This window comes from Marmota monax, unplaced genomic scaffold (assembly GCF_021218885.2).
Source record: "Marmota monax isolate L192 unplaced genomic scaffold, Marmota_monax_Labrador192_F-V1.1 WCK01_AAM20220418_F8-fsc00072, whole genome shotgun sequence".
Taxonomy (NCBI): Eukaryota; Metazoa; Chordata; class Mammalia; order Rodentia; family Sciuridae; genus Marmota; species Marmota monax.
The window spans coordinates 4,354,004-4,366,150 of NW_026692356.1; the positions used below are offsets into that span (position 1 = coordinate 4,354,004).

Consider the following 12,147-nt stretch of genomic DNA (forward strand, 5'->3'; position numbering starts at 1 on the left):
CAGTGGTTCTCATAGTGTCGGCTCTCCCCACCCTGGCCCCTTGATTTGGCTGCTTTTTCCTGTCCCATGGCTATTTCTCTGGTCCCTCACCTTCCCTAGAGGTTTTCGGCTATGTGACAAACGTGTCTTGGAGGTTTGGGGTGGAAGAAAGTAGAGAAGGGAAGAGGAATTTTGTATTGTCAGTGCGTTTTCATTGACCATGCTCTTTCTGTCCCTCATTACCAGGGATGGATATGTTTTGGATTAGGATTTCTGTGCCATTTTGCAAATAGAAGTTTAGGAATTTTTCTTAGAATCAAACATTAAGCAAGAAAAACAAATCCAACAAAAAAACCCAGAGCAAAAAAAATCCAACAGAAAATGCTGTTCTGTTCAAACTTATGGCCTGTAGGAAAAATTTCAAACATATTCTTTCAAAGGGCCCAGCAGCAGGCCTCCCATTTAGGCTGTGCAGCTGTTTCCGGATGCCTCTCGCACATTGCACTTTGAAATCTTACCCTTCTCATCTGGAATGATCAAATACGTTCTCTTGCTGTCTCTCATTTTGTGGTCCTGAATAGGACTTCCATTGTTCTCCAGCAGGGTATAGTTTTAGTGTCACATCATTCTGGCAAAGCATCGACACAGACCAGTGTTACTCTTGAATCTGCCTTTCTCCTTTGTCCCCTTTCTTCTGAGTCTAAAGGATCACATTCAGCAATAAGTTGGGTTTTCTGGGTTAGGGTGGACTTTGGACGCTTTCTGGTGGTCTGTTAGAGGTGAAGGGCTTGCTCTGTTTGGCCACCCCTATAGTGCCTCACTAGAGATTTGCTGTAGTCACCAGGAAGGGGACTGTTTTCCAGATCACTTGCTAAAATGAATTCAGAAGAACTTCCCCCCACTCCATTTTGTTTCCAAAGTCAATTTATTGAATATTAAGTCATAAAGCCAGTGATATAATTTTAATGAAAAATATCCTGTATCACTCAAGACTTAAAAGAACAAAAATACGCCTTAGAAACACTGCTTTGAAAAATAATCACATTAACTTAACACACAACAGAGTCCTTTCTTAAGCTTTATTTAAGAAATCGAGTACTATATAGTTCAATATATATAAGACACATCCAGTATTGTGTTCCTGATAGCAAGTGCATAGATTTTGTTAAGATATCATTTCCACTCCATATAAACGTTTCATGGTCACATGAAGATAATATTCCCAGTGATTTTGCCCAAGCATGAGAGGAGAAAACAGAACACAGCAAAAATAGTGAACTACAACAGAAATGAAAAACAAAAACAGTGAATTAGCAGAACAGTCGATTCCTGATAAGTGAATAAGCTGATTGTTTGGTCACAATGTTTTATTCACTTATCAGGAACGATTCACAGTACATTTATGTTCACTGTGTTTCCTAGCCTGCTAGCCAAGAGGCTGAGCCCATGGACGGCCTGCAACTGCTGTGGGCCGGGCAGGCATGTGGCTTCCCGTCAGCCAGGAAGCGTTGGCAGTCCTTGATTTTCAAGGTGGTCCGTGCATGGCAGGCAGGTACACCTTGCTCACGCTGCAGTGGTGTTTTAGAAATCAAAATAAGTATGAATTTAAGCAGGGACCAACTTTACTGTCATCCGTGCTTAAGGAACTAGCCTTTTGCATCCTCTTCTTTGGAGAATTATTGTTTTTGTTGTTTTTGGAAAACAGCAAAAACTGGCTTTGTCTTCCCTTCCTTCCCTTAGCATGAGTATTTTGCCTTGTGCCAAATGGTGGTTATATTATTTTAAAAGTAAACACTTGCATCTTGTAAGGAATTTAATCACACTCTTTCCCCAGTCTCCCCTCCCTTGTGCCCCCCGCCCCCCAACCCCCTCAGAAAAGAAAGAAAAAGAAATCACACCCTTAGCCGTCTTTCCCCACTAGTGAGCAGTGGGTTTTCAGAGGCAGCTGATGGAAGGCTGTGATGAGGCTTAAAGCGGAAGTGTCGGCAGGAAGTCAGCTCCCCTCTGTGCAGGTCTGGAGCTGGTGGCAGTCACTACCACTGAGGTGTCTGGCCTATGGGAGAAAGAGCCGCCTTTCCTCCACCTCACTAGGCCCCTCTTGTTGACCCTACTTAAAAATACAATCTTGGGGCCAGAGGGGCAGCTGAAACCAGAGGGCGGAGAGCCCGAGCACCTGTGGGGAGAAATCTCATTGGCACCAGGTGCTGGGGGCCTGAGGCAGACAGAGCTTGTGCGTCTGAAAGGTTGGGAGGAGAGAAGACAGGGAGCAGACATCGTGGAATCTTTTAAGAGCACTTTAAGAGCAGTCAGATTCCTGAGCATAGGAGCTGGGCAGAAAAGGGAGGAGGGCCTCTGGCCTAAGATGTGGAGGGCATGTGAGGAGTAGTTCTTCTCTTTGTGATGACTGGGGTTGGGTGACAGGAACACAGCCTACTCCTAGCTGTGCGTGCATTCAGAAGGGGTGTGGGGTTCATGGGGCATTACGAGCTTTCCTGTGGACTTGGACAGCATGCCATTGAGGACTTGAGCATGAGAAGCTTCACCTCCCCCTTTAGACTGAGTAGAGCTTCCATTTGAGCACTTGGAAATATTTCTTTTCTCTTCCATTAGTTTTAATAATTAAAGCTGCTCCTGGATTCAATTAGCTTGTAGGAATAAATAATTTAAATTACTTTTCTATACATATCTATTGATTGATGGCAACACAGAACTGAGTTTAACCCTTTTCACATCTTCTGTTCACCAGCTATGTTTATTTTTTCCTCCCTTGAGACCTCACTTCATTTGAAAAAGTGATCAGTTTCTGAGAAGAGCTTGACCGTAATGATATGCTTTTATGCTTTTGGACTTGGGGGTAGACAGAAGAACCCCAAGTCTGCTGCTTTTCTTCTTAAGATAATGCAGCAGATTTTAGTGAACATTAGGAAATGCATATTATATATATGTACACATGAGTGTGCATATATATCCATGTTTATGTAAATATATACACTCATGAGGGAGGGAGAAGGGGAAGGAGGTCAGAAGAGGTGGTGAAATGAACCTGTATGGTCAAAGGACCATAAAATGTCTTGGCGAATCCAGCTTGGTAGGGCAGTTATTTAGGTGAACCATAGAAAAAAGTATCAGTCTTGGAAGCAGTGGTCAGAGTGGACCCTTGTACATAAATGAAGGTGGCTGGTGTGCAGTTTCCCCAAATCAGATATTCACTTAGGTGGAATCGACTGTATCTTTTACACAACATATAGAAAAAAAACAGGTGAAACAGTGAGGTGTGTAGATGCATCACCAACATACAATGACCACCAACAATACAACACGCAGAGAGAGAAACAAGTATTAGGAAAATGGTTTAATATTGGAGACAGAAGCCAAAAACCGCATCACACAGTAACATACATTACAAAAATAAGTTTGACTGTTTCAACTACACGGTTATGTTCACAATGAGGACAGAAGAATCAGAAAAAACTTTGATCTAAACAGCAAAAAAGCAAACCCCTAAAGTTTAACTAATACATTTATCCACTTAAGGTGACTGAGTACTTCTAAATCTAATTACCTTATTGTGTAACTGCACAATACAGAATAAAAAGTGAAACTTACCGCTGTATTTTAAGACAAAATTCTAATGCTAGATATAAGCAAAGGGAAAAAAGAAATCAAGCCAAAGTTTTTAATTCTCAAAAGAAAAGCAACTTTCTTTCTATCAACCAGAAATCAAACTTGAAATCAGTCATTGTCAGGGGGCCCACGAGAGTAAGCCACAAAAATTTCCATTTTTTTTTTAATCTCCAGTATAAAAAGTTCCACTGGTACAAAATGCATAAGTACAATCAGTTGTAGAAATAGGAAAGCCTGTGTATTTTTTTTTTTTTGGCTCAAATTCCATCAAACAACAAAATCCAAATGCATCAATAAAACAGAAACAATACTCAAATGGTCTTACAGTTTCCACTAGGTTGCATTAACTTTGGCTTTTCTCAGACAATATTTAAAAACTATTTTGTAATTCTAAACAAAATGATATTATTAATCTACAAACAACAATTCTCACAGCACAAAAAAACACAAATACATTTTTTGTATGACATTATTCAAAAAGGTAATGAAACTACAGGTTTTTTTAAAATTTTATTTCTTCTTTTTAATTAGCACTTAATAAAAACAAACAGTAAAATGATTCCAGAGTAGCACAAGCCAAAGAACTATAACCCCTATGGTGAAAGAAAGATGAACTCGTTACGCCTTTGAGGACTGCCATTTTGTCACAATTCTCTAATTTAGTTTAAAAATGACTATTCTCTACACTTGATTTAAAAAAAGTCACTTCCCTGCGTGTTTTGTCTCCTGGCACAGGCCCTTTGCACCCTCGCAGCTGTTTTCCTTTTGATATTAAAAGATAAAAAGGACAGTTTGTCTCTGAGGAGGGTTACTATTATTTTTTTTTTAACAATGAAACATGCAAAACCAACCCCCCCCACCCCCCAAAAAAAAGGACTTTCACTCTAGATATACTGTCTTGATTGCCTGCAAAATCAGAAACGCTCAAAGTGCCCACCCTGAGCCTCCTGTCAACTGCTCAGTTTTTCTGTGGGGGAGATGCAGGTGGGATAAGAGGAAAGGAGGGCAGTTGCTTCGATAAAAAAAATTAAAAGAAATAAAAAATAAAAAACAATAAACAAAACCCAAAAAACCAAAAATCCAAAAAACCAAACTTTGAGATTAATGTAATTGATAAAGGAATAGATTTGGAATGAAATGGTCTAAGAAATTCCAATGGTGTTGTCTTGCGTTTCTACGTATCTCTACACCACCATGACACATGAGAGACGTGTGCAATAACCTGTTACTAAGCTGAGTGCTGCAGGAAGTACAAAATAGCCCTCAGAGGCTGCAGGAAGGCCCCGGCAGTAGTAAACACGTGTGAGGATAATACAAATCATTTCGTTAGAAGTGCATGTGCTGTAAGAAGGAAACTTCTGTTTTTATTTTTTTGCATCATTAGAGGCTAGTCCTTTCCATCCCAGGGCTATCACGTCCACACGCACATTAAACCAAACAGGGCGGGTAGGAAAAGGGAGCTGAGACCCAGAAGCTTCCAGGGCTGGCTTTCAGGAAGGCTGGGCTTTGTGTTGGGGCTGTAGGTACGACATTCAGGTTTGTCAAGACAGCAAGGTATCTGTTCACAGAAAGTCCAAGTGAAAGTAATATGGCACTTTAAAAAGTGGCAGCAGGAAGGTATTTGGTCAAGAACCCAGCTCTACTTATGTGGCCAGTCCCCTTTGTGTTCAATCAGTGTGTTCAATTGAAGAACCAGAAAGCAAAAAGTGCAGTTGAGGGGGCTCTGGGCTTCTCCCTTGAGACACCTTGCTCTTTCAGAGGCGTCCACTGGAGTCAGAGAATTCCCAGCACAGTAGCTGACTGAAGGTTATTTAGGAGCATTTAAAACAAAAGTAAAATTCCTCAAAAGACAGTCCTACCACAAAAGTTGACTGACTGTAAGTATATGAAAATATTCTAGACTAGAACATACCACTAAATCTGTTCTCAAAAAGCATACGGCATTTTTAAGGTTTATTTAGGAACTGAATCTACCTACTTCCCCCCATTTTTCATTTAAACTAAAGAAGGAGCACAGGACATTAGGAATTCTAATTCCAGCAGCACATTAGGAATTAAAGGAAAAAAAGACCAGAAATAATCAAAAGTAAAAATGTCATAGGACAAAATTTGGAGAGTGTTCGAGTATTTTTCCCCCTTCAAATTTGCCTTGTGGAATTTTGTTTCTTTTGGCTCTCAAAGGAAAAGAAAGTAGTAAAAATTTACCACTCAGCGGATATATGCGGGTGGGAAAAAGGAACACCCCAAAACAAACTCAAGTGATGACAGCTTTATAAAAAGTTACCAACATTCCAGATAGCTCTGGGTAGAAAGGGTTAAAAGTTCAAAACTTTCTCACCTTAGAGGTTTCCATATAGTATGAAGAAAATACATTGTGAGGGTGCCTTCACAGCCTTGATGTGCAGAGGGGTTAAAAAAGTGAGACATGGGCACTTATACAATGTCTTACAAAAAACATCATAGAGAAATAACAAACAATAACAATTTCAGGCAACAAGACCACAGAATAGCAAGTTAACAAACTTTTTAACCTTTTTTTTTAAATATTAGGGATTTATACAAAACACATAATAAAATACCCATGTTATCAAATTACTTCTCACAAGAAACACACTGAAGCTCTAGGAAGGAAGTACCTTTGGAATTTGGCACTATATATTTTCACTTTTTTTCTTTAAAAGAAAAAAAAAAACAGATCACATTTTGCTGAACACAAACACATCTAAATAGTCCACAATAAAAAAAAATGACATCAATGCTTCACAAGCCAACACAGAACTTATTCTGGAATAGTTTTTTTTTTTTTTTCTCACATGAAAAAAAATTTTTTTAAGCAAACAACTTTTTTTTTTTGAAATTCTTTTTTTTTTTTTTTTTTGTTTTTGTTTTAAGTAAACCAATTCTAAACTTGTCTTATCAACAGAGAACATTAAGACCGTAAGACTCATGATGAAACCACAACTTAATTCACGGAAGCACCAACATAACACAGTTTACAGTAACCTTTCTCCTGTACATTGAAACAGTATAAAATATAGGTAATTTCATGTGCATTAAACCATGGATTGTCTAACTGTGAGTCAGTTCAGCAAAAGGTGACACAAATAGGTAGCATTTGCCCCAAAACAGGGTAAATATTTTTCTTATACTAATCTACAAAAAGTGGTTCTATATATATATCTTAATGAGAAAGTGAGCCACCTAAAATGGCCTTATCAAAAAACTTTACACTGCCTGAAAAATGTAAAAACTATTACAGACCTCTAGAGACTTAAAATCAGACAGTTTTTTTTCTCAAACTGTTTTTGGAAGTAGTCTGTTAGAAACCAACATTCTGTGTCCCTGGACACATATTGCTATTGTTACCAGTGACCGGGAAGAATGCCAATCCCTGTATAATACTTTCAAGTCTGTTTTATGAAAAGAAAGAAAAAAAAATAAGAAAGAAACATTTTTGCCACAGGTTTTTTTTTCTATAATTAATTTGTCTAATAATTTCAGTCTTGCATGAATGCAGCAATGTTTTTCACATTGACTTCCCAGAATTCATAGCTAGATGAGGTCACATGCAAATTTCAAAGGTCAAACTAGATCAAAGGTCAGTAGGAGAACCAAATATGATGTGAGGTCAGAAAGACATCAGAAACAATGACGGGACGATGAAACTTTTTTTTTGAGACGCCACAGGGACATGCTAGGCAAACGATGAACTAACGGGCATGAAGATGTCTAGGGAAAAAACAAGGAAGAGTAAAAAGTTACACAGAATCTAGGCAGCAGCAACAAAATCACTTTTAAGGGTGCAGGAGAAAAACTAATGCAAATCTTAGGTCTTCGGGGAGTCTACGAGCCATTCACATAATTTGCATTTCTTACACTCTTTTTCCACAGCACAATGAAACCCCAAGAGAATCCATCTGGAGAGTGAGAGGGGATGGATTCTGGGTGTTTTGGGGTGAGACTGGAAAGGGAAGAGGGTCCAGTTTCAACAAAGGTAACATATGGGGAAGTCAGACAACTGAACTGTAAACTAGATAATGGAAATTACGAACAAAATAATCAGACAGATACAAACAACGAGAGGATAAAGCATGAACTTTAGGTCTAGGGTTCAACGGTGAAAAAGCCCATTCCTAGAACAATTCCTCTAGAGACTACTTCAGAAGGTTCTAGCTAGACAGAGAACTGCTCTTTAGGTACCCAATAAGTTAACAATAGGCAATAAATAACTTCCATTATTTCTGAGGCAGTAAAAATTTTGTATAAAAATAGAAATGCTTTTTTTACAAATAAAATTTACAGGCCTGTGGCTTTCTTTTTATTTATGTATTATTTATGTATTTATTTATTATTATTAAATTTATCTTTCAAGAAACATCAAGTATTTTCACTCATTTTTATTTTATTTTTAAACCCTGTAGCTTTAAGAAACAGATCTCTAAATCTTTTTTTACATTAATCCTTTCTAAAAACAAAAATAAAACAATAACAAAATAGACAACCAGTGTAATAATCTGACCGATAAATGTCATGTTTCTTTGAACCCTAAAATAAAATCCTACTTATTAAAACAAACCGATGTAGTGGAAAGACGTTTGTGTTGTTTTAAGTGCTTCTCCTGCTTCTCCCTCTGCTAGGCCACCTCGCTAAACGCAGGGGGCCCTCCGCAGGGGTGGGCGCGGACAAGGAGGGGTGAATGCTCCAGGCAGTGCTCTCGGGGCACCAGTGGTTTCAGAGTTAGAATTGCACATCAGCATTTGTTTGCCTTTTAAATTCTCAAGATGTCATTTATTTGTATATATGTTTTTCTTTAAAAAAGCAAAAATGAAAACAAAAAAATTTAAAAAAAAGGTAAAAGGAGATTCAAATTGCAAAACAAAGGAGAATACAGTGGCACAACTGGAGGAGGAATTGACTCAATATAAACAAGGTAGCCCAAGTTTTAATTATGGCAGACTGGGTCGGGGGCTGGGCGGGGGAAATGGAGGCCTTATTGTAAAAATAACGTCTCTCTTGGTAAAAGTTGGCAATGTGGTCCTCCTCTGCCTTCCCTGTTGAGAACAGGCTGGCTTGTGGGACTTACCCTAAGAAAGCTAAAATAAGAGCAGGGAGCCTCTGGGGTTGGGATCAGTAAGGTTTGCTGTCGTTTTTGGAGCGCTTCAGCTGCACCTTCAAGCGTTTCATGCCGATCTGAAAGCCATTCATCGCCTGGATCGCAGCTTGTGCAGAGACTGGATTGTCATAGCTAACAAAACCTGGAAAACACAAAGGAGAAGGAAGGTGGGTCAAGGTGGAGTGGGAGAGAGCAGAAGGGGGGCCAGGGCTATGGGGATGGCTGGCACAGTGTAACTGCAAATGCTCATAGGTGCCGGCCTTGAGCTCAGTGCTCAGTTTATTGTGTGCCATGAGTGTCCAGGGCATGTCTGAGGGTCGGACGATGCTGGAAATGTCCACTGAGAAGTAGTAAAAAAAGGTAGCTGGACTTGTAATTAGGTACACAAGGCAAAACCCTGCCTTAGAAAACTAAAATGCAACTGTTGTTTAAGTGAATTTAGTCTCCTTATTTACTGCCTTCAAGTCAAATCTGTTTCGAATCTTTTAGAATCCCTCTGGAAGACCTGCAGGTGGATAAGCCTCACTCATGTAAGCAGTGGTACAAATATTCCAGGGCTTCAAGGGCCCCAGTAGCTTACCTGTCCTGACTGGTGAGGCTGAAAGGCAGGGTAGAGGGAGGGGTCACCAACTCCCTGCAGTGCAGCACATAGAGACTAGGCCCTAGAGTTGTGGTCAGCGCCCACACCTGTTTAGCTAGAGGATGAGTCAACTACAGAATTAGATAATTTATACTTAATTTTTAATGTTTTGGAGTAATTTCTGAGAAGAACCCAAGGAAATGCTGGGCCTTTCCCCTCAGCTTGGTTTCCATTTGCAGAACTTCAGAAAAAATTCAACTAGAAGGAAATTGCTACCTTGCATCTCTCAAAGTCTTGAGGAATAAATGGTCTAAAGAGCTTAGGACAACCTTCTCAACAGAATTCCCAGTATGTTTGTTTATAGCAACATCCTCTGTTTTTGAAAAAGGACCCATGATGCTCTGCAGAGGCCCTGAAACAGAATTCTGATCCTACTTTATTCTAACACTGCGGGGTGAGGCCAAGGTAGGGGTACAGGCAAAGCATTAGTTAAGCTGAGGCAAGTAGTAAGCTCTTATAGTTCCTACTGGCTTTAGAGTTGAAAGGAAGCTGTTGTATAGATTTAATTTCAGTTCTGAACATCAGCTGTTCAGAAGGTTCTATACTAAGAGCCACCATCTATTTACTGTGAAAGTTTAAGGCTAAAGAGAAAATTCCTTTATAAACCAGAAGAGGAAGCAAAGGACATAAATACTCGTTGAGCAACGTTCTCTCCTCACTTAATAAAAATGGTCATACAGCAGAAAAGCTTTTCGCAGGCAGGCTGCCTTGCAAAAATGGCTGCTTACATTAGTATTACATCTAATTCCCAATAAAATGTGATCTCAAATCTAAGATTTTTGCTCTGACTTTACCCTCTCCTCTCTCTCAGGGTCTTTATCCTGAACTAGCAAGATGCTTAAAGAATGGAAATGGGTCAAGATATGGATACCAAAACCCAGCCAAGAGGTACGAACAAAAGAATGGGCTATCTTATGACTCAGAATTTAGCCAATTGGGTCCCCAAGAACTTAGGCTGGCTGCCAGGAGGCCTGGGATGCTATGGCTTTTAGTTCACAGGAATATAGTTACGGCTATAACTTGTACCATTATGAACACACTGGTTAAGTAGTTTGTGGACTGATATCTTTTCAAGGTAGTACATATTTTCTCAAATTGATAATGCATAGTCCCTTTCTAGTCTCCATATGAGCCTAGAACATTGCTCACCTGTGAAAAATGTAAACATTGGCTTCAAAACCTTGTGTGGGGAAGCCTCCCACAGGTAAACTCTGGCCCCCAAAGCCCCCCAAGAAACAGCTCAACTTCCATTTCCCTCTCATGAACCACTATGAAGGGGTTCATATAGTTAGCACAGCAGCAGCCTTTCCACTGCGGTAAAGACAGTGGCTTGAAATGGTTGACGTGCTAATTCCCCGGCAGCAGAGGCTGACCTTCCTGGGTGATGCCAGGAATTAGGCATTATGATAATGTAGTTTTAGGATCCATGATGTTCTCCTTGGCCTGGTTACCCACTACCAGTCAACCAAACTGGTGTGAACTTGAAGGTATTTGAGAACCACCCTCCCTCTTTGCCGACAGACACCCAGTTCTGTTTCTTCTGGCTCATATCTATCCGATCTTGTTTTATGCTACTGTTATTGCCTGTGACCAACATAAATTATTTAGTTGCAGGCATGAGTAAAGCAAATGCTCTAATCTCAAACTGGGGTCAGAGCCTGCCAGATGAGCAATAGATGCTGTGAACACCTGGCCTCTAAACTACTTTGGGGGCCAGCAAGATTTGAGAAATAAAACAATGAATGGATTAAACAAATACTGTCCTCCTGTTGTAAACACAAGTGCACATTGTGAGTTTTCCTCACACTCCTAGGGAGCCAAAAATGCCACAGGACGCAGAGGCCATGCTGCTTGAGGAGAGATGATGTGAAAACTAGGTGTGCTAAGAAGCCGGGTTTCCAGTGTCTGGATAACACATGCACCCTCTCTGGCTCCATACCCACCCACTTAGCTCCTGCCAGTCTTATAATCCCAAATTCTGGCCCTCCAATGCCTCATAACACAGTGTTCTGTGTAAGCATGAGATACATCAATTGCTCATCCTGTGCATGTGGAGCTGCAGTGTGACGGCAGCCTGGCATCCCTGCTTGTGAATGTGTGTGTATTTCTGGCTGTTTGTGTGTGTACTTAACAGTGTGACCCATGCCTCGGTGTCTGAGTCATTAAACCTGAAGGTGTAAGGAGCCACTGGCAGTGTCTGCAGTTCTACTGTACACCAGTAGAGACTAAACTGCAATCTCTGTTTCCATCTGATGAAAGTTCATGCTTCCATCTGAAGGGCCTGAAGAAATGGGTATTGCTCTACAACAAAAGATTATTAGGGATGTATAGTAATACACTATGGCATATGGTGTTACCAATATAAGGAAATTTCCTAGATCCTTTTTATATAGCCCCTTCCCCTTTGTTTTCACTAAAGAACTTTGCCCAAATCTGCTTACATGCATCCAGAAAAATCAGGAAATACCACCATACACGAAGGCCCTATCCTGACTCCAAAAATAGCTGTCTTTCACATTTTCCTTCCCATGACTCCTCACTTGGGGGAGTCTACTATAATAGTCTAGCTTGGTTTCTTTTGCATACCAAAGCACTTGCTCAGATTGGTCTGTTTGTCAATGAAGACTTTAGCAGAGATAACATTTCCAAAAGGCATGAACATCTGCAGAATGTCCTGGTCTCCAAACTCCTGTGGAAGGTGGTAAATAAAGAGGTTTGCCCCCTCTGGACCTAAAGAAGAAGAAAAAATCAGAGTAAGGTATCCTTTGAGTCTTAGTTCCCAAAGCCTCTT

At 40.1% G+C, this 12,147-nt stretch overlaps 1 protein-coding gene across 27 annotated transcripts in view; it reads right to left on the bottom strand.

The window, feature by feature from the left end:
* Nucleotides 1-1,044: 1,044 nt before the first annotated feature.
* The window catches only part of Celf2 (CUGBP Elav-like family member 2), an 808,061-nt gene continuing 796,958 nt past the window's right edge, over nucleotides 1,045-12,147 (bottom strand). For 15 of the 27 annotated variants that reach the window (XM_058578641.1, XM_058578632.1, XM_046442342.2 and 12 more), the window contains 2 exons: nucleotides 11,943-12,086; nucleotides 3,317-8,858 (listed from right to left, as the gene is read on the bottom strand). In XM_058578641.1, coding sequence (XP_058434624.1) covers nucleotides 8,731-8,858; nucleotides 11,943-12,086 — 272 coding nt within the window. In that variant the 3' untranslated portion in view covers nucleotides 3,317-8,730. Of the gene's footprint in view, nucleotides 8,859-11,942; nucleotides 12,087-12,147 lie in introns of all 27 variants that reach the window. The other 12 variants (XM_058578648.1, XM_058578646.1, XM_058578647.1 and 9 more) reach the window with 3 other exon arrangements.